This window comes from Equus przewalskii, chromosome 4, assembly GCF_037783145.1.
Source record: "Equus przewalskii isolate Varuska chromosome 4, EquPr2, whole genome shotgun sequence".
NCBI classification, from domain to species: Eukaryota; Metazoa; Chordata; class Mammalia; order Perissodactyla; family Equidae; genus Equus; species Equus przewalskii.
Window position 1 is genome coordinate 4,811,884 of NC_091834.1, and position 22,882 is coordinate 4,834,765.

Here is a 22,882-nt window from a genome sequence, read left to right on the forward strand (position 1 = left end):
CGTGAAACAGAAACAGCACCAGGTGAAATGCAGAATGATTTAGGCCACTGCTTCTCAACCTGAGATACGCATGACACACTCTTCAGCATTGGAGAGTTCTCTGGGAGAACTTTTAATTTCAGTTTTTATTAGGTGCTAATTTAAAAATTAATATAAGCATTTCAAATAATCTGATACGCTTACTGTCTGGTGTGGAAACAGGCTGACAAACAGTTTTAGAACAGAGGAGGCTCCGTATTTGTGATGGCATCGATGCTGAGTGATCCGCCAAGGAGTTTAGTTTTAAACGCGTTGGTAAGCACGTCCAGCTGCACTACATCCTGATGTCAAGATGGGAACCCTCATCCCACAACTACTGTTACACAACTCCTAGTAGTTTCAAAGAGAAACAACAAAAAACCTTTTTTTGCGTGATAATTTACAATTAAAAATCATTTTTATAGGGGTAGGCGTGGTGGCATTGTGGTTAAGTTCAGGCACTCTGCTTCAGCTGCCTGGGGTTCATGGGTTCAGATCCCAGGTGTGGACCTGCACACTGCTCATCAGGCCAGGCTGTGGTGACATCCCATATACAAAAAATAGAGGAAGATTGGCACTAATGTTAGCTCAGGAACAATCTTCCTCAGGCAAAATTAGGAAGATTGGCAACAGATGTTAGCTCAGAGCCAATCTTCTTCACCCAAAAAAAAAAATCGTTTTTATAGAATAAGATGTTAATTTCTTATTTAGTGACTATGATACTATCATTTGAAAATGAGATAGTGCATCAGAGTAATGTTGTGAAGTAATACGTAGTAGAAGTGGTCTTTATGTGTAAATTCATTCATTCATTCTTTTGATAGCTGCAATATGCCATGCCCTGTCTTATGCTTTGGGGACACAGCAGTGAATCAGAAAAGTCCCTGGTCCTGTGGAGCCTACATTCTCATGAATGCCGTCTAGGCACCAAGCAAAGCCAAATCACATTATGGTCCAACTGTGCGAAGGAAAGTTGTGCAGTAGTTTGGAGGGAGACATGTGGTGAGAATTGAGTTGCCACAGGGCACACTGCAGTCTAGACATTGCAGCCTCTACAAAACCTGTGCCAGATCAACCACAGCCAAATTCAAGTGAGAGAGGACTTTTTCAGTTGATCTTGACTTTATGTGCATCAACTTGTGGCGTTAGTATAAGTGAATAAATGATACTTAAGAAAAAGATTTTTATTAGGTGGTATCTTTAAATTTCTCAGTTATAATCTGGAAAAGTTAATTTGAGTTTTATTAGTATGGTGGTTTGTCTCATACTTAATTTGTAAATGACTCTGGTTGATAATCACATGAGTAGGTTTTAAAAGAAGTATAAGCACTGGGAGTTTATATTTAATTTCGTAAACAGTTTCATTGAAGTATAATTTACAAGCTATAAAGTTCAACCATTGTAAGTGTGCAGTTCAACGATTTTTTAGTAAATTTCCACAGTTGTGCAACCATCACTGTAACCCAGTTTTAGAACATTTTAATTTCCCCCAAAAGTTCTCCTGTGCGCATTTGAAGTCAGTCTTTGCTCCCACCTCCAACTCCAGGCAGTTACTAATCGATTGTCTCTAGATATTTTCCTTTTCTGGAACTTTCTTAAAAGTGGCATCTTTTGCATCTGGCGTACTTTATTTAGCATAATGCTTTTGAGGTCCATCCATCTTCTAGCATGTATTGGTAGTTTTTTCATGTCTGTGCCTGAATAAATTCTGTTGTATAGATAAAACACATTTCATTTATCCATTACCAGTTCATGGACATTTGGATAGTTTTCTAGCTAGTCTGACAATCTCTGCCTTTTGATTGGAGTGTTTGGTCCATTCATTGTTTTTTAAGTTTTAAATATGTATATGTTTACTTTTACATGTAATTTTTAAAATTAAACTTTTTATTTTAAGATAATTGTAGATTCACATGCAGTTATAAGAAATAATACAGAGAGATTCTTGTGTACCATTTACCCAGTTTCCCCCAGTTGGTAACATTTTACAAAACTATAGTACTATAACACAATTAGGATATTAACATTGATACAGTCAAGATACAGAACATTTCCATCAATACAAGGATGCCCCACCCCAACAGCTGCCTTTTTATAGCTACATCTTCTTCCCTCTGATACCCACTCCTTCCTTAACCCCTAGCAGCTGTTAATCTGTTCTCCATTTCCACAATTTTGTTATCACAACAATGTTATATAAATAGAATTATTTCACTCAGCTTTTTAAACTCAGCATAATTCACTGGAGATTCACCCAGATTATAATATGTATCAATAGTTTTTTCCATTTAAAAAATTACTGAGTGATATTGTTTTGAAGGACACTTTTCCTGGATATAGAATTCTTGGTTTACGGTTTTTTTCCTTTCAGCATTTTGAGTCTGTCATCCTAATGCCACTGGCCTCCACTGTTTTTGATGAGAAGTTAACCATAAATTGTATTGTTGCTCCAGTGTTCCTGTGAATTGGTTTTCTCTTGCTGTTTTCAAGATTTCCTCCTTATCTTCAGCTTCAGCAGCTTCACTACTACATGTCTAGATACAGGTCTCTGTGCTTATCCTCCTTGGGATTGTTGACCTCCTCGGATCTGTAAGGTTTTCCATCAAATATGGAAAGTTTTCAGTCATTATTTCTTCAGATAAACTTTCTGCCCCTTTCTGGGCCTCTCATTACACATTCTTTGGTACACTTGATCTTGTCCCACAGATGTCTGAAGCCTTTTCTTTCTTTAATCTTTTTTTCTCTGTTCTTTAGATTGCATAATTTCTCTTGATTTATCTTCAAGATCACTGATGCTTTCTTGTATCATATCAAATCTGCAGATACTATTGAATCTATCCAGTGAATTTTCATTTCAGTTATTGTACTATTCAACTCTTTGCTTCTTTTTTGTAGTTTCTATTTCTCCATTGAGATTCTCTATTTGTTGAGTAGTAATTATACTTTTAAGTCTTTAAACGTGGCTTCCTTTCATTTTTAAAACATATTTTAAATAGCTGCTTTGACGCTTTCATCTGCTAAAACCAACATCTGGGTCCACTCAAAGTCAGTTCCTACTGACTAATTTTTCTCTAAGAGTTAGACTGTCCTATTTCTTTGCATGTCTCAATTTTTTGTTGTTGTTGAAAACTAAACATTTTGGATAATAAATTATAGCAACTCTAGATTCTGATTTTTCCCTTCTGAGGGATTTTTTTCAGCAACTTGCCTGGACTTATCTTACAGAGTCTGTCTCCCTCATTGTGTGTGGCTGCTGCTATCTCTGCTCAGGTTTTTTAAAAAAAATATTATTCTCACATCTATCTTTTAGGCTCGTTCCCCAGAAGTTTCTCCTGAGTCTGCACAGCCTAATGGTCAGGCAATGATTTGGGCAGAGGTTGTGCTCACACACATCAAACTGGTAAAGCTTCCATCCTCCGGCAATGGATTCAGGCATTTCTCAAGTCTTCCTCAGCTTCTACTTTCCACCAAATTCTTTTTTGTCTCCCCTGAATGTTCATATCATTCCTCAGTTGGCCAGGGATGTGTGGAGGGTTCATCTAGCTTTTCTATGGCTCTCTCATCTCCAAGCTATCTCCAGTAAATTCCTCACTAGTCCACTGCTTGCCCCAAGCGGGACCTCAGGCTAGCAGAGCCACGGGTTTTCCACACTCATTTCCTACTGAGCTCGCTAATTTCAGTGGCAATGCTGTTTGACATAGACTTTTGTCCTCCACTCCAAATGAAGTCTTCCTCTTCTGGCAGAAGCTGGTGGTGTCCACTGCCAGCCCTGCCCTGCGGAAGCAGCGTGCTGACTGAGCTGGGGGAGAGTAGGAAGGGAGCCACACCAGGCAAGAAGACCACAGACTCCCACTTCTCTTATCCAAATTCCAGCAGTGCTTCCCGAGTAAACACCTCTCAACTTGTTGTTTGCCTTTCGTCAAACTTCAGAGCCTTAAAATGGTTGTTTTGACAATTTCACTCAGTTTTATAATTGTTTTGGGGGGAGAGGATGCACTGACTTCTTCATGCTGCCATGGCTGAAAGTCTGCTAAATTAAGCTTGATGCTTTTAATATTCACTCTGTACATTTAAGTATCATTACAATCATAAACTTATAAGTCATTACTGTGGGTACACTAGCGTTTTTTTGTTTTTTAAAAGGATTCATACTCAAGTTTGGAAAAGACAGTAGGCTTGTGGGAATTCACATGGCAACACATATTTTCTCCATTTTGAAACTAAATGCCATTTTAGATCAAACACACTTTAACAGGCAGAATCATATATCATGCCTTAACATTGTAAAGTGAATAAATTCATTATGAATTTAGCTTCTCATGGGACCTCTTTTCAGTTATTAATTTTTCCATTAAAAAAAGTAGAGGCAGATTCTTCAATAAAAGAAAGAGTGGTATGAAGTATTTATCCAAAATGAAATAGTTCTATAGCCTTTAAGCAAAATCATATATGTGTATATTCTTTCCAGGAAACATGTGAAAAGTAAGTTGGCGTCAAAGTTTTGTCAGAGGATAGAGGTGGTAGATTAGATTAAAATTCTTGATTTTTCCACTCATCTGTTTCCTGTAACAGGATTTTATATCCTTGGCACACTGACTTTTGACTTCTTCACAGGATGTGTTTTGGCCAAGGGAATATGAGATGATATGCTGCATGCTATATTTGAGCAGAAATTTTGGATACAGTTTTATAACTTGCCTCAGCCTCCTGTACTCCTGTCCTTATGCCAACATCACGTCCCAGAGAAGGGCAGCTCCTTCAACTTGGACCTCCAAATGAGAACACAAGCAGACCTGCAGTCAGGTCCACTGTCTGGAGCAGGACCTTACCCAACCAGCAACCACCATGTGGCGTGGGTTAGAAGTAAACGGTGGTGGTTATAAGCCACTGAAAGTTTGTGTTGCTTCTGTAGCAAAAGCTGACTAAAACAGGCATGAAAATGTGTCTCTTCAACAAAAGCACTGAATTATCCAGATTGCTATTTTGTGTCACTATAGCAGTCAAAGAAAGCATCTGGATGGGTTTCCTTCACATTTAGAGGGCTGTTTGGGCTTATAAGCCTTAAAATATGTGCTCTGTGTCTTGGGGAGATTCTCAAAAAGGCTCAACCTGAGGTCTGAGAAACTCAGGTGATTGTCAAGTAGGAGAGAGAAGCTTTGTGGATAAAGATGTCTTTAGCAGATAATCCAAGCAGTGGTTTCAAATATGGGACCCAAACTGAAGGTTCAAGGACAGATGTTCCAAATGAAGATGCTGATTTTCAATTCAGGTGCACTTTGAATGGGAAACTCCATAAAGCATGTTCAGAATGAAAAACAGACAGTATTAATTTTTTTAAAGATCAGGAAGACCATCTAGTATTAGCCTGAAAGAGAATAGAACCTATACACTGAATTTAAAACTTTAATATAATATCATTCACTCCACTACACTTTAAAATAATCATACCTCAAGTGACGGTCAAGTTTCTACAGTATTTTATTCAACAGAGGTCATTCCTTACCTTCAGACAGAATTGTTCTGAAATCATCAAGGGCTTAAAAAGGTTAACAGAGAGAGAGTTCTCCTAGCACAGGCTGTGGAGGTGCTCTGCCTTCCAAGAAAACAACTTGTGCTCTTAGCTGGGTCTGGAAAAGTGAAAAGAACTTATAAAAGGGGTGACTTACACAGAATCCATTTCAAAATAGAAGGGAAAGGGAAAGAAGGAGAATGACTGATATTCCTATTTCCCATTTCTCTCTCTCTGTGGAACTCACCTCTCATCGCAAAGTAGCATAGACCAGGGTGCAACACGATGGGAGCCTTGGGACCAATGTGATCTTGATTGGCAGGGGGCATCGAAGCACTCAATCCATCTGATTACCATTGCCAACCTAGTGACCGATTAAGAGGTGTCTCCCGATTTCTGAAAAGCCCCAAAAGAAAACTAAGGGAGTGGAAACCTTTGGTGAGTGAAAAGAGCTTCATTATTAGAATCTTTATATCCTGGAGCGGCACCTGATACTGACCTTGGTAATAGCCCTAGAAATTGAGTGAGTAACAGATTTTAGAAATCTCTTTCTCCATTTTCCAAGGTCATAGCAATGACTCACCTGAAAACACTAAGTACCCATTGCCTGAAAAATTCTAACAATTGGATTTCAGAAGAGATTTTCAATTTTAAATAAAATGTCTGCATCGCCAGAGTCTGATATTTCTTGTTAGCTCTCGCCTCTTTTTTTCCCCCCCAACTACTGGGTTTTGCCTTTTTTTGCAAATTCATCTTGGATTGGTCTTTGCAGAACAGAACAGAATTTTACTGCACAAAGTCACCTGAGAATTCACCTGACAGCCCATCTCCCTCAACGTAATTCTAGAAATCAGAAAACGGAGCCCCTAGAGCCTCAGGCTCTCACAGTTAGGCAGAGATGGTGCTGCGTCTGGATCCCAAGTCTCCTGCCCTCCGAGGCTTTCAGTGTCCCAAGCCATCACAGATTAGTTTGAGACCAAAATATTTAGTCCTTTAACTCACCCAGATCTTTTTAATAGCGTTACACAGTCCAACTATTCTTCTGTTGTTTTCTCTTTTATAGTCCTACCATTTAGCAAGACACAGTTTGGGAAAAGAGTGGGTCTCACTACTGACCCTTTGTGGCAGTAAGAGAAAAACATTTTTAACAGCAAAGTTTGAGATTTGAATGTTCAGTGTTTCTAAATCCATGCTGTCAATGACACTGACTTCTACTAGTTATTTAGCACATATGAATCACGTTATAGTTTCAAAATACTTTTCTATCAATAGTAACTTCTTCGCACGAATCAGGCTAGTGTTATTATTTTCTCCTCCCTAGAACAGCTTTCCTGGTCCCATCATATTTGATGAATGTAACGAGTTGCCCAGATGTTAACTGTCTGAACTCCTAAAGTCTGCGTGGTGTCAGGCAAAAGCTTTAGATTAACGGTAGGGACAGTCTTACTTCTGGGGTTTACGGTTGCAAAGGGCGAGGTTGGGGATGAGCAACAGAGGGATCTGGGAAGATGCAGAAGGACAATCTGCATTCATTGATAGCAGCTGAAGAGGTGGCAGGTGTTCCAGTTCACCCCTAGTTCCAAGAGTCTTGGGAGACCCTGCTTCATGGGAAATCTGCTGCCATGCCGGGCAGGATAAAGCGGAGGAGTGGGGCCATTGGCAGGGTTCCGTTCATCTCTAACTGACCCCTCACCTCAAGGAGCAACGACTTGAAGTCTCAGGGGGAATCCATAGGAGCACTTTACATGAGCAATATACCACCACGGGTCTGTTCATAGCTGCTGTTGACCGCGAACACCTTGAGTGTGCCCCCAGGCATAGTGATTCTGAGCACGAACCCAGAGGCAATTCCAAACCTGGAATAAGAATAAGGCTTTCCTCGGGCATGACTCAAATAGAAAAGCTCTTTGAATCACAACATTTGAATCTGAGTCACTCGCCAGTCTTGTCTTCGTCCCGTAAAGGCAATTTAAGCACTGAGGTTTAAACTAGGCTTTTTGATTCTCAGCCTTTCTCCTCTCAGCAACCTTCCATCTCCACCACCCCACGGGAACAGTCAGATCTCTTTTAGGCATTGATTTTAAAGAAGGACTGCTTCATACAAGCAGGTTTGGGGGTATTTGAGGGCTGGGGAGAGTCACTAGAAATTGCTGCCAGTTCTGGCTGTAAAGCTATCTCTGCCCCTGGGACACATGGCCTGCCAGATGGCCCCATAAATCCGATTACCTTCCCCTTTCCTCTCCCTCCTTCCATGTTAAAAACTCTTCTGATTTTCTGATTTGCCAGCAACTTCAGGGGCGTGAAGACAAACGCAGCCTAGCAGAAGCTCTGACCCTCCATTGCCACCAAAGCACTGATGACACATCATCACGAATTTTATTTTTAGAGACTTGCAAGTGTTATACTGGGCTAGCTCATATTTAGGTCATCTTCCCCACCTCTCCCAAATCCTGATTTTTTTTAAAAGACCTTCTGAGTGTCTACGACCATACTGGCAAGAGATTCTTAGTCACCTAAACTTACATGTCTCACACTACTGTTTAATTCTGTCTCTTGCTTTCCAAAGACCTGCCTAATGGACCTCGAACTGTAATGCCTGAATTCCATGCCCTATAGGAAAGGCTGAATGTAAGATTCCAACACTCTCCCGTTTAAATTCTTCCCCAGTTTCAGCAACCGCTCCTTCATTATCTTTGTGTGTCCTACATCCCTATTTCCACTCTCTCCCCATACAATCTCAAAACTTCAGGTCATCAGATGAGGGGCATGGTTGGTCTCCATCACTTAGAGTATGACCTCTCTCCCATGTAACAGGTGTTTATGTAGCCGAATACCTTTTGGAGCTGTCCTTCCTTCTCTCCCCATGCTCCCAACAGAACCATTCTCAGCTTCCTGAACCATTCCTGGTAGTTTCATATTCCACCTGGGATCTCAGGTTTTACTGCTCTATAAGAAGGCAGGCAGACTGGGCATAATGGCAAGACGGTGTCAAGGAGCTTACGCAAGTTCTTCCATTAGAATAAAGCATGCAATTAAGTGTAGACTTAGGGTTTGAATTCTAACAGAATTCTCTTCTTTCTGCTCAGACTTTGGCAGTCATATGGTTCAAAATGATTTGTTACCAAAATCTGTTGCTGCTGTTGAGGATCCGGGTTTCATTGCTTTGAGTGGGGGTTACATGTTTCTTTCTATCAGAATCAGAAGGACCCGAAAAAGGAACCAATAGAAATAGAGAAATGGAGTTTGAAAGGCAGGGACTATTAAAACAGCAATAGAAAGACTGGAAAGGGAAAGCAGGAAGCTAAGGAAAGAGCATACAGTGCGGGGGCAAAACAGCACTGCCACATGAAATTGTGAGGAAGTATGTGTAGGTAATTAAGAGGAAATTACCCTGAAAACAACTCTGGTCAGCTGAAGCTGTGGGTTGTGGGGGAGGGGAAACACCTGGACGATGAAAGCAGTCCTCTGCTGTGGTCTCCGCTGTCTCCATTGGCACCCAGCACAGTGCCTGAACACAGAGCAGCTGCCAGTGAAAATCTCTGTAAGAAGTGTAACACTAGCCAAACTATCCCCTGTCTTCAGACGAACTATACGTTTCTGTGATACAGTCACTTGCACGCCCCCCAGGACCCATCTATGGCAGGATTTGTGGGGAAAATGCTCTGACTTTAAGAAAAGCATAGGGCAATGACTGGCTACAGTTCATCTGGCTGCATAAATGGGCAAACGGGAAGAGGCGACAAGCTCAGTGAGCAGATGAGAGACCACCCTTAACGTGTGTCTTCTACGTTACTGTCGGCCGAGCTCCTGCCCAACTTCTCCCGCCCCCACCTCACGGACACGAGGCACCCCAACAGCTCGCCAGGGGCAGTTTTGCGGCGGTAATAGGGAAGTCTCCGGGGGGGCACCACGTCTCCTCTCCCTTGGCGTCTCCTGCCTGCACCTGCCGCGCTGCCCTTCGCGCCACTGCAAAGATGCAGAGGTCGAAGCACGTTGCTGTGCGGCGCTGAGATGCTCGCAGGCTCACCCTCCCGCACCCGGCCCCCAACGCCAACCAGGATCCCGGGATCGCCTCTAGGATCCCTGGGGGTGCTCCTGCCCCCTCCTTAGATTCCCCCTCCCCAGCTCCAGGCCCGCTGCTCCGTCCGGCCCACGCCCACCACTGGCGCCGAGTCCAGGGTCGCCGCGGTTCTCGGCGCCCCGGGGCAGCTGGGGGGCGGGGCGGGGGGGCAGGGGCCGGAAGGCGGGAAGCGCAGCGGGGGGCGCCCGAGCTCGCGCGCCACGCTGCCCCGCGCGGGCTTTGGCGCCTTCAGCTGCAGCAGCTGCAGCGGCGGCGGCGGCGGGAAGAGGGGTGGAGGGTGTTGAGGAGGGTTGGAGCCCGGGCCAGGAGGGAGGGGGGCCAGGAGGCTGTGCCAGGCGAGCCGGAGGGGTGCTCGGCGCTCCCCCGCCCTCCTTCCGGGAGCGAGGATGCAGACTCCGAAACTGGCGCTGCTGGGCTGAGGCGGAGGCAAGGGAGTTGCAGCGCGCGCGGCTCGGTGAGTGTGTCTCCTGAGCGCGGAGAGGCGGGGGGAGGCGGAGGACCAGGAGGAGGAGGAGGAGGAGGAGGAGGAGGAGGGGGAGAATGCCCGGAGCCGCCGCTGCTGCCGCCGCCGCCGCCGCGATGCTCCCGGCTCAGGAGGCTGCCAAGCTGTACCACACCAACTATGTGCGGAACTCGCGGGCCATCGGCGTGCTCTGGGCCATCTTCACCATCTGCTTTGCCATCGTCAACGTGGTGTGCTTCATCCAGCCCTACTGGATCGGCGACGGCGTGGACACCCCGCAAGCCGGCTATTTCGGGCTCTTCCACTACTGCATCGGCAACGGCTTCTCCCGGGAGCTGACCTGCAGGGGCAGCTTCACGGACTTCTCCACGCTGCCCTCGGGCGCCTTCAAAGCCGCTTCCTTCTTCATCGGCCTCTCCATGATGCTCATCATCGCCTGCATCGTTTGCTTTACCCTCTTCTTCTTCTGCAACACCGCTACCGTGTACAAGATCTGTGCCTGGATGCAGCTCACCTCCGGTGAGTGCGCGCTCACCTCCGCGGGGGCGAGGGCACCCCGGGGCGCCGGAGCCCGGGCTGGGCGGGAGTGGGAGGGACGGGGGCTGTGCGCGCCGCCGGCTGCCGAGCAACTTAATCCGCTCGGACGTAGCGGGGTGGGGTGCGGGAGCCCAGGGAGGCCGGAACCCCCGGGGTTCCCCAGAGCCGGCACGAGCGCCTTGTCCTGGCCTTTCGAGACCCCACCAAGTGCGGGGGGCGCCACCCAAAGGGGACGCGCCGGAGGCAGGGCGGTTGCTGGGCCGAGTCCGCTCAGAACTAAAGATGGGGCGAAGAAGCGGCCGCTTAGGGCGCGTGCTGAGGGACTGACACAGCGAGGCGAAAAGCGGATTTGAGAGGTTGTAGTGGAAGGAGAGTCAGCCTGCTCTGTCCCTCTCTGGGACTGTTTCTGTCGTTGCTTCGTGAGGGTGGTTGGGGGGTGGGCGCACCTGGCGCGAAATTGTTTCTCTGTGTCCCAGGCAGTTATAAAAATTTTATCATCTATCTGGAAATGAAAAAAAATCCTAATTCTGTTTTAAGTTTCACCCTTTAGAGAAAAATAGAGCTTAGAATGTTCCTTAGCAATTCCCCAATGTCAAGTCTTCAGTTTGCCTCCTTGTCAGAACAAAGATGCTTCCATTCCATCTTTAAACAGAGAGAGGTCTTGAGGGAATCAGGATTTCTCAAGATCTAATTTTGGGGAAGTGGCTTTAGGGAGATGGGCAGAGAGGAAAACCTGTTTCACTGGCATCTCTGATCTCTCCTTGCCTGTGGATGATAGATTGTTGCTAGCTGGAGAATATGAAAGTACTTTTTCTGAGCATCAAAGTTACTTTCAACCCAGAAGGGATGGGGGTGCATTTCGCCGTGGTTTTGCCGAGTCCTGAAACAAAGCTGACTCCCTTCTCCACCTCCCTTGATGCTGGTTCCCTCTCTGCCAGCCACCTCGATGTCCTGCCTTCTAAAGGCAGACTCCATCCTCGGACACTTGACACCCTCCTGCGCCAACATTGTTGGGCCCCTTTTGATTTTATGGATGATCTGGTTGTGGAGGAATATAGGCAGCCAAATTTTCTCATTTGCATTTTGTTTTATTTTATTGTTCTTGTTCTTTAAAGATGTTACTGTCCAGATTTTGTAGCTGTTTCTATGCCTGGGGAGGTTTTCTGGGGAGCAAGGATTTGATCCCAGAGTTTACCAGTGTTGTAGGATGATTAAGTCACTCAAAGTGCTTAAAAGCATTAAAGTTCATGATCCTATACTGCTGGTTTGGTAGAAGAGAAGCTTGTGGGACGCTAAGCTTGTATGAAAGTATTCACTTTGTATTCAGTGTGTCTTGGCTGATTTTGATCTGTCATGTACTGTGAACAAGAAACGCGCATCCTAGAGACCCATACTCGCTCACACATACCATTATTCTCCTGAAATGTGTTTTCTATTTTTCCTTCTGTCCTTTCACCTCCAATTTCTTGAAGCCCACCGCCCTCTGACTCTATATTTTTATGTATAATGTTAAGTTTTATGGCTATTTCAAGAGCAGACTAACTGAGGTTTTAAATGTTTGTGTATTGTTCTTGATGCTTAGCTATGGTTTGACTTGGAAGACTACAGCACATGGAGGATGCAGAGGTTTTAGAAAAAGAATTGACCTTGCACAGCTAATTTTAATTTTTCTGAGTTAAATGACCTATTTAGACTGGTGATTCAAATTAGATTGTTTTGTAAAGGTCTGAAAGTAATTTGTAGGTGATTTCTCAGCAATGTATTCCTAAATATTTTATTTTTATGAGGTTTCGGGCTCCAAATGCAAGTTTTTGTTTGTTTGTTTGACTTCTAAAGGAAGGAAAGAAAACTACCTTTGGGGGAAAATTACCAGCTTTGAAGTTAATGCAAACTGCAATTATTACAATGTCTTTTTCTTTCCTCCTCCTGGAATAGAGCACACAAAAATCATTTATTCTGGTGAAATATGTTGTCATGTTTTCATAAGTTTGACATAAATATGCTATTCTGTTTCCCATATGTCAGTGTAAAATGTGATGATAGCCTTAATATAAGGACATTCACTTTATTTTTGGAGAAGCCAAGATCCTTAAGTTCTAGGCATACTTTTTAAAACCTTTATTTGCAATTTATCTGGTATTTCATTTGTAGGTGGACCAGAGAAGGATATAATTTTATTTATTACTGAAGTATATTAATTAAATAAGGTGGATTATGACAACAGGGCAGTTAAGAATCAAAGTCAATTCACAGATTTTTAAGGAATGGGACATAGAAGATATTTTTGAGGAATGTCACATGTATTGTGGTTTTCAGGGGTTTTGTTTTCAAAGTCTCATGACACTAGCAAAAAATTTAACATAATGTATTGTAAGTTACTTTCAAAGTTTGGTTTCTAACCTTTAGACTGTTCCTCTTTAATGTTAAGGAAGGTTCTCGTAATTTAACTGTGCCTAGGCTAATCTTGAGTGGAATTTGCTGACTATGAAAGAAGAGACTTAATGTACTATTTGCTTATTAGAGGCTGTTTAACTCTCATTGGTTGTCAAATGAGTATCTTGTGTGTTTAGTTATCTAAACATTTAAATATAGTAACGTCATAAAGTAGAGCTAGGTAGGATACAAAATTCCTTATGAAACGATACAATAAGATGATGAAGCAGCGGACTTTCTTGTGGCGATACAACATCATGAATTATTCTTTTTATGATTCTGAACAATGAACTAGAAAAAGTGCTTAATTTATTAGACCTGAAAATGACGTTGCTCTTCTATCTAGATGTGTGAAGCGCATATAGTTAATGGGGCTGTTAGGAACACCTTACCCTCGCCCTCTCGCTCTCCCCTCTGAATCCTTGTTAACCTCAGTAGTGAGACTACAGAATTAGGAGCTAATGTCACACTGCTTCTGGATATAATCCTATACTTGTTTACCATGCTAAACTAAAGACTGAAGACATAAAAATAATGTGTAAAATAAATAATAACAATCAGACATGCAAAATTTCCCAAATCTACAGAGAGACAACTTCTTGAGAAGAAAAGAGAGACTTTTCTTCTTTCTGAATGATTTCTCTAACATTAAAAAGAAACAGGTAGATCTGTAATTGGTCAAGCAGAGTAATAAAGTCCAGATTTTTTTTTTAATCAGGATGGAAAGAGAATTTTGTTGCTGTGGGAAGCTGATTCTCTGCTTTCATCTTCTTGTTCTGTAAATCAGTATTTCAGTCAGTTTCCAAGTCTGTTAATAACCAAGTCTCATAAAGGTGTGTGTTTGTTTGTTTTACTGACTGTAAGCTGTATCTTGAATTGTTTTCGGAAACCCAAGTGTTAACCATCATAGGCCAAAGAAATCTTTTCTTTTTTTTAATAAGCTAAAGCATTACGGCAGAATTTAAGATTTTTTAGACTTCCCCACCATGGACTTCTTGGTCAGAGGCAGCGGATGAGGAGGTATTCACTTTCATGTGTGAAGATGGGGCACCAGATCCAGGTTGAATTTCGTTATTTAGAAGGCGTAAAGAATAGGAGAAGGGACTTGTATTCAGATCCCTTGTCTCTGGTCATTCTGAGTGTACCAACAAGAAGGGCCACCAGGATGGCAGGACTCTATGGCAAGGGTTAAGGGCTGAATTGCTTAGTCACTTTCCCCAGCTTCCCAGCCTTGGCTTTCCCCAGCTCTTTTTAGCCAACCCACTTTCATAAATTTTCTAACTTTGTCATTTAAGTGAGATGAGAATCGTCAGAGGTCATCACTGCGCTCTTAGCCTGCAAGAAGTGCCTTCGCCGTGTTATACCATCCCGTCTCGTGGCGCCTTGCTCTTTTCTTACGTATCTTATTGGCATTTGAGATTACAAATGTGTTTGTTTAATGTCTGTCTTCTCCAGTACTTTGAAAGTTCCATCAAGTCACATCTGTTTTTCTTCATATAGTATAGAGGTCAAGATCATGGACACTGGAGTAAAAAGATGCGGGTTTGAACCCTGGCTCTGACACATACTCATTCCATGACCTGGAGCATTAATCTCTCTGTACTTCAGTTGCTTATCTGCAAAGTGGGCGTATCATTGTGTGTACCTTAGGAGATTGGTACAAGGATTAAATGAGCTAATGTATAGACTGAGAACAGTGCCTGGGGCATAGTAAGCAAGCACTATATGAGTATTAGTTATGGTCACTGTTCTCATGTTATTATTATTGCTGTTTTCTGGCACGTAGTAGCATGTATATGTCTGGCACATAGTAGGTATTCAATAAATTTTTGTTGAGTTAATGAATAAAAATATGAATGATTAAGGAAGTAAAGAATGAAAGGAGAAAGAAGTGATTTAAAATTTCCCACCTGCCGTGTTGAGAAGTCAATACCATATAGTTTGAAAGCCATGGTGCTCATGTTTCTCGTTGGTTTGTGGCATCAGCAGGAATCACACTAAAGGCACTTTCCCAGAATTCTTTGACGGTGGTGGTTGTGACTTGACAGCCTGATTCGTGATGAGCTTATTCCCAAATGGAGGCTTTTTCTGATGCCGAAGTAGTGATTTTTATTACAACACTGGGATATAATCAATTACATCTTAGGATTCAGCAGATTTTCCCTTACTGCTTAGTTTTTCATGAAAAAGCATCACATTATTCAAAATTTTACATAAGACTCAAAAGATCAGGCTTGCTTTCAGAAGAGCAGGGACCACGTTCTGGGGTGGATTCCTCACAGGCCTTCTGGAGCAATCTGGACGAAGGGGATGTGTCTTCCAGGCTTGCCTGTCATCTTTCTGGGCATCAGTGCCCATGAGCTCTTCTTGGACCCTCCAGGCCTGTTCAGATAGGTGGCCCTGCGTGTGCACAGCTCCGAAGAGAGGACAGGGCTGGGGTTTACTCAGGTGCAGACTCAGTGTTCAAGACACCACCAGTTCTCACCATTTGGCTGATGCCGAGCACATGGGAAAGTGAGATCTTGCTCCAAGAGCTGCTAATCCATCTTGAGCTCACAGTTTTGGAATGACCCTAAGGAGGGGTTTTTCCCCTGCCAGAGCATTTCAAACACTTCCCCAGATGCAGAGGGACGAATGTGTACCCCCAAAGAGGGCAGTTTGCAGTTTCTAACAACATATTCTACTTGAAGAATTTTCTTTTTACCAAGCCAAACTTACAAGAAAGTGATTTGGAATGAGAATTTAGAAACATTTTTTTTTTTTTGCTTTTATGTAGTGTGACAAGGAATATGACAATTGAAGAGATGTTGGAAAATATATTAATATGAATGTCAAAACAATTTTTATAACAGTGAGATTTTAAGTGAACATCTGTGAAAAATAACAGGCCTCGTATAACCCGTACGGTATATCGTTAGGTGGTTTTTGTTTTCCTGATGCAAGGAAGAACATTTAACAGCTTTTTTCTATTGTAAAAATATTATCAAGGTGCTTACATACTTCTATAAATAATAAACAAACAAATAAATACCTAACCAGAATGTGGCATCAGATGCTTAACATGAAAACAATTATTTAGTGATTGGTGCTTATGTTTGATATGATGCTATGATCCAGTAAAGACAGTCCAGATGGGCAGGCCAGTATATTAAATTTTATGTGCATACCTAGGAAATCTTTCAAAGTTAGCAAAATTGAAAAAATTGAAAAGAAACAGCAGAGCATATAGCTCTAGTTGTGGTATGGCTCAGTGCACTTCTGTGTGTGGTGGGAGCAGATAAACTGAGGGGACAGGAGGAGAGAGAATTTCCGATCACACTGGCATGAAGCAAAAGGAGAATTCCAATTTGGGAGCTTAATAGTGTGATAACTGGAAGGGTTTTAAAGTGTAATTTCCGTAACATATTTGAACTTTGGGGGTCAGCACGAGCTTTAATTAATGTGATTTTTCCTTATAATGAGTCAACTGGAATTTTTATTTGATAGGAGGAAAGACCAAGGAGCTGACCTTTATTCTTAATAATAACAAGAATAATAACAAGAAAATGTTAATAATGACAGAAAGCAAGAGGCTGGTTCATATAGCAAATAATAGGTAAGTTATTTGATGTCTTAAACAGTAAGCTGTTATGAAAAGTCTTTGGGGCATTTCAAAAATCAAGAAATAAACAGGGGGCCGGCTCCATGGCCGAGTGGTTAAGTTCCCGCTCTCCGCTGCAGCGGCCCAGGGTTCGGATCCTGAGCGCGGACATGGCACCGTTTGTCAGGCCACGTTGAGGCGGCATCCCACATCCCACAACTAGAAGGATGTGCAACTAAGATATACAACTGTGTACAGGGGGAGTTTGGGGAGATAAAAGCAGAAAAAAGAAAAAAAGAAAGATTGGCAACAGTTGTTAGCCCAGGTGCCAATCTTTGAAAAAAAAAAAAAAAGAAAGAAACAAATACAACCTCTCCCCAAATCCTAAATGTTCACATAATTAATATCATGCAGCTCTCAAATTATGACTACGATTCTATAATGCTCCTACTGCACAGGGTCATGGTACCATTCATAGTTTAAATTGTCCTAACGGTAATCTTGAGCACATTTCTCATCTCTTCTGCTAAAATAAAACAGAAAAATGAGTGGCTTGCAGGAGGAAGATAAATAACTTTTTGACCAATATAGACATGAACCAGGTCTAGCTACTATTGTGCGGAATGAAAGAAGAAAGCAAACCTTTCTAGAGTGGCTGAAATGGAATTGCCAAAATGGGTCTGGCATACCCAGAGTCTGACGGCTTTACAAGACTAATGGAACCAGGTCTGCAGTGGGGTGGGGACAGTCTGTGTGTGCCTAATAAGAGAAAAGGTCCTAAAGGATAGGTGAGTGAAGTCAGTCTAATTGCATGAAATTTGGGATTATGACTTATCAATGAAAGGCCTAGTGGAAGAGTAGTGAAAGGTAGTGAAACGAGTGACAAATAGTTGTAAATCAGAAAAGAGACCTTAGCTCAGAAGCAGACATGCAGAACTTAACTAATTAAGAGAGTTCTACACATTCTTTGCCCTATTGGAAAACAGCGGCAGACAGGAGTTTGGAGGGAACTCAATTTTAGCTTTAGTACAGAATGCATCATAGGCCCATTTACTTATGTGTCTGGAGAACTCCTTGAGGAAATAGTCTGGGGGCCGGGGGGCTCCTCACAGGCCCTTTTTGGTTTCAGTGAAGATCAAGACTGAGGTTGCAAAAATCAAAATGGGAAACGTGTATCACCATTGACGGAAGGCTCAGTATTTGAAAAACAGGCAAATAGATCCAGCTGTGAAGAATGATAGGGACATAGGAGAGTGACACCAAAATTAAATGAAGTATGAATGGAAAAGACATGAAGAAATTCAAGGTTGAAAAGCCTGTGGAATTTGAGAACAACAAAAGCGTGTTGAATTTGATGTCGTCAGCGGCTTAAAAATGCGTTGGCATGGGACAAGCAGAGAGCTGGGATATGTATTAGAGTGCAAGGTCGTGTGCAAATCCCAATTACCAAGAAAGAAAAATTATGGCTCTGCCCCCCACCCCCCATCCCACAGGGAGTCATAATAGATTCTAAGATCAAGCTATTCAAAGAGAGAGAGAATCGAACTTCTTGTATGGTAGATGGAAATATGGAGAAGAATTAAAATAAGCCAACCTAAGAAAGAAAAGGTCATTGTAAAATTTGGTAAATAGCATTCCTATAGTTTCTCTTTGAATCTAGTTACAGGTTGTGAAGCTAAGCTGATTCCTATAATGCTTTTAATGGGGAAAGGAAGCTCACAGTGAGCATTTAGGGTAAATATATTTACAGAGCATTTTAAGGAGACGTATAGTTAGAAGCTAGATTAATTGAATTTATGTAAGATTCAGATGATCAATAACCAGCAATATTGTGGGTCTGTGTAATGCCAAACGTTAGTTAACTGTATATCCGCACTTTAACCAGTTTACTGGACCAGGTATAGTACTGACTAGTTGGCATTTTCTAAAAACTTTCATAGAGAATGGAATACAGCACTGCTGTGTTTTACAAATTATGGTTGGTGACCATGATAGGCCATGATATCAATTTATTAGAGAATGATCAGCATTAAAACTTGGATTAAAACATTAGAAAATATGAATGCAATGCAGATAGTAAGGGTTTTATGAAACTTTGATTTCCTAAAATATTATATATGTATGTGTGGACTAGATTGCAATGTATAATGTATTACTTACTGTGGGCTATAGTTCAAAATATTTGAAAGACACCATTCCAGAGAAAAGATGATGTAATAGGAATTTAGAAAAATAATGGTCTCTTCTTTGGAAAATTGTGAAAGGTTTGCACCAATGCATGGGTAATTTTGTATTAGAGGGTAGATTAGGTAAAATATACTTAACCTGAGCAATTTGAGACATTTTTCTTTGCTTTTCTTCTCTCCCTTCCATTAGTGACTTTTATTGCTAATATACCCCAGTTAGATTGTGGGTTGGTTGAAAATATGAATTATTTTTCCAGGTGTGATTAAATTGGCCATCCATGCTACAAAAAATGACATTGTCCACTTCTGAGCAACAGTCTGTCTAGGCAAACCCTTAAACAAGTGTGCTTAACCCAGTGCCAAATGGATATAAGCTCACAGGCTTTTAGAAGTTGGAGGGATATTAAAAAATATTCAGCATCTCCTCATTTTCTAGATAAAGAAATAACGATGGTGAATACTAACTAATGAGCAACTACTATTTGCAAAAACCTTTAGTTTAGTATATTTAACCTGCACAACAATCCCACGAGGTTAGCATTATTATACCCATTTTTCAGTTGAAGAAACTGGGGCTTAAAAAATTATTCATGGTCATAGAGCCAGTAAGCGGTTTGAGCCAAAGTCAGACTCTGCTCCTGCCCTACAGAATATTGCCTCTGAGTCTGAGACAAATTGAGAGTCTTGCCCCAATTACCGCTTGGTGGGGTTGAGACTAACACGTCTGATTCTCAGCGCAACGCTAGTTCTACCCCTTTTTTTGCCTCCCAACTCAATGTGCGTTTGTTTAGTATAAGTCTTCAGTGTGTGTTTTCACGATTCTGTATCAACACGAAGGGAAGGAGCTGGTATTTACAGGGAAAATAGTTATCTACGTGTTTTCCAGACTTCCCTCTTCAAGCATGCGTAGGTGTGACTCCTCATCCCATCCTTTTCATGTCCCTAACCTGGAGCCTGGCTGGTTCTTTGCCCATGATGTCCTCTTGATCTCATTGCTATTATTCTTAGACTGTGAATTCCAAAAGGACAAGGGTAGATGTTAGCATTACTGACTCTGTGCCATCCGCTCCGGCAATGCATCAAATGCAGAAGCGTTCTTCATAGATTTGCTCACTGATGGTGGTGAAGGTGGTGGTGGTGGACAGGATCGCCAAGTCACAGACAAGTTCCCGAGAGGGTAATAATAGACTTGAGCATCTTCTGGAGGCATCAGAATGAGGAAGGAGAACTTTGTGGATGTTGGAAGATTTGCATCTGGGCCACTTATTGGCTGGATGACTTTGGTCAAGTCATCTAACTACTGTTGACTTTTCATTTTCTTGATGTTATTTTTCTAAGGTTTATATAATTGTATTCCAGATACATAAAAAGAGATGGCAAGTTATGGACGTTGAAAATATGTCGTCTGCTCACTAAGTGTTGCTCTGCGTTTTCCAGCAAAGAAAATGTTAGGCAAACCAGGGCGAAATTAAAGAAGAAAGCAAATAGGGAAGAATCCTAGACAGATAGGCATCCAGAGTTAGATTTCCTCAATCTAGTGAGACTAAATAAAAATACTTCTCTACTGTGGTTTTAGGATTATGAAATAAATGCGTTTAAAACACTTAAAACTGGACCTAACAGACGGTAAGCACTCAATAAATGTTAGCTATAATTACTGTGTTGTTGAGAGCAGGACTGGAGGAGGGGTTCAGAAAATTTCGTAGACAGAAAAATTAAACTCACAATATACAACTTAAAGGAGGATAATTTTGTTTCACAACCTGTACATACCAGACCCACCTGTTCTGGGGATCAGGAACGATACTGGCCGTGAAAGCCTTTGTAGTGTTATATAAATGCCGTTGTGGTTCCTATGTTGGATTTTGTACATTATGTACTAATGAAACACCATATTCAATTAAGAGTTTAATTTTCTGTTAATAGAGTCTAGCTCTTCTGTTTTATTTGTCTAGAGTAATGACTCAAAGTTGCAAAAATGTATTTTGGAGATAATTTTGAACTGTTTAATAACTTCAACTGAGCGAACTTGAAGAAAGAAGCCATGTTTTGAAGGCAGTGTGGGCCAGACAATCTTTTGATTATGTCAAGACCTAAGCACTTAGACATACTTATTAAGTTCCCTCCAAATGATAGAGAAATATTATCAAGTGTTACCCGAGTTATTTCCTCTTCACAGTTATCAAAAGCAAAGTAGAGTATTCTCAGTCTCTAATAACATCATGAAACAGGAACAAATCAGAAGTAGCTTTTGTTTTCTGTGCTATTTTAAATGTAGCTGTGATATATTGAAAATTAGGTTTCTCAGTATTATATTTGTGAACCTTTCTTTTTCTTCCTAAGCAAAGAAAGTAGTGATTTAAGATTGTCAGATATATGCTGAAATGAAGATTATGTTGTGCTGTTTTTCCTTAACATGTTAATTCCCTGTATTTCTTTAGCTTTTCTAAAGAAGGTTTAAAGAAAACCCCAACATTATTTCTTATTAATATTTTCATTTCAGGTTTAAAGTCATCAGCTTATTGTAAAATGAGAATATCCATTTGTTATGTCTACGTCTATGACCATGACCCAAACCATAGGATTGAATAATGAGCAAATGAGCATTCTTAGCTCCTTAACGATCCCTTCGTGGTGAATATCCAGAGTTGATGTTGACAAGAGAACTTCTTGAGGAAGCATGCTCAATCAGACTCTCTGCTTCTAGAGATGCTGGTGAACACTGCTGGGCCGTCTCCCCACTGCGTCCTCCCATCTGGTCCTGGTGAGGGCCTCTGCTGTCCCAGACCTCTCAGCTAGTGGGAAGGCTCTCCAGCAAGAGGAGCTGGCGTGGAGAAATGGGCCGGGATCTACCCAGCCCTGGTTCCCTTTCCTGAAGACCCCTCCATGGACTGCAGGATGGGCTCTAGAGGGAGCTCCAGCCCTGTCATCTTGTGCTTCTGAGAACTTTCTCTTTTATAGGGTCAGGTCCAGAGTCATTTTCCCTGTGACACTATTTATAACATTTTAGGGGATGGGGAGTGAAGGATAAAATATGAAGGTTGAGAAAGAATAAGAAAAGGGATTCATCCAGTGTATGTGCAGTAGAGGGAGAGCTCCCTTAGCTACAAGGAAAAAGCCAGCTCCTCCTGGCCTTTTCTGCAGCCTCTTGCCTGGGTATAAATTCTTTGGAATTACTCTGTATAACTTATCTGACCTTTTAAGAAGTGTTGTGGCTTTCCACTGGCCTACCTTTTTAGAGGACTCATTGGGCTGGTCCTCTTCCAACAGAATATTTTGGCTGTTGTTTCTTAGCCTGGAGGTGGACGCTGCCATAACTTGAACATCATTGGAGAATTAGCGTGTCAGTCAATTAGGAGACCTGCTCATAGCACGTTACTGGAGGATTCAAAAGGAGTTGAGGAATTCAGAACTGCAGGATTTTAAAGAGCCGTTTGATCTTGGTGCTCAAGAACTGTGTGTTATGGTTGTGTCTCTGCAGCAGCCTGAGCACCGTTTGAAAATGAAAAAAGTAGAACTGGAAATCCCATTTCTTGGGAAACTTTAGGGGCTTTCGAGAATTTAAAAATTATGTTTACAAAAACTTAGAACATTGATCCAGGCTGTAGGCAAATAATGCTTTGCATGATCAGAATGAAAAACTGGGAGGCCAGCCCCGTGGCAGAGTGGTTAAGTTCATGTGCTCTGCTTTGGTGGCCCAGGGTTCGCTGGCTTACATCCTGGGCATGGACCTACATACTGCTCATCAAGCCATGCTGTGGTGGCATCCCACATAGAAGAACTAGAATGACCTACAACTAGGTTATACAACTATGTACTTGGGCTTTGGGGAGAAAAAAAAAAGAGGAAGATTGGCAACGTGTTAGCTTAGGGCCAGTCTTCCTCACCAAAGGAAAAAAAAAAAAGAATGAAAAACTTGGCGCCAATTTCGTTACTAGCTCCTACCTACATATTCTAGTCTCCATTTCCTTAAACAGAACAAAATAAAAAGGGAAGGACTGAGTACCTGCTATATTGACACATAGCTTTCTCCATTGGAAGCCACTCAAAGAACACATAAATTCCTTTTTTAAAG

The 22,882-nt window shown here is 42.0% G+C and overlaps 1 protein-coding gene and 1 long non-coding RNA gene across 4 annotated transcripts in view; one reads left to right on the forward strand and one right to left on the reverse strand.

The window, feature by feature from the left end:
- Positions 1-798: 798 nt before the first annotated feature.
- On the reverse strand, positions 799-9,699 carry LOC139082975 (uncharacterized). Its single transcript, XR_011539395.1, has 4 exons — positions 8,918-9,699; positions 5,775-5,923; positions 5,522-5,645; positions 799-5,306 (listed from the first exon to the last, which is right to left on the reverse strand). It is a non-coding gene; the product is annotated as an uncharacterized lncRNA (long non-coding RNA).
- Positions 9,700-9,906: 207 nt separating this feature from the next.
- The window catches only part of LHFPL3 (LHFPL tetraspan subfamily member 3), a 486,519-nt gene continuing 473,543 nt past the window's right edge, over positions 9,907-22,882 (forward strand). Inside the window, exon 1 of one of the 3 annotated variants that reach the window (XM_070617070.1) lies at positions 9,907-10,590. In XM_070617070.1, the coding sequence (XP_070473171.1) occupies positions 10,149-10,590 (442 nt within the window). In that variant the 5' untranslated portion in view covers positions 9,907-10,148. The remainder of the gene's footprint in view (positions 10,591-22,882) is intronic. The other 2 variants (XM_070617069.1, XM_070617068.1) reach the window with 2 other exon arrangements.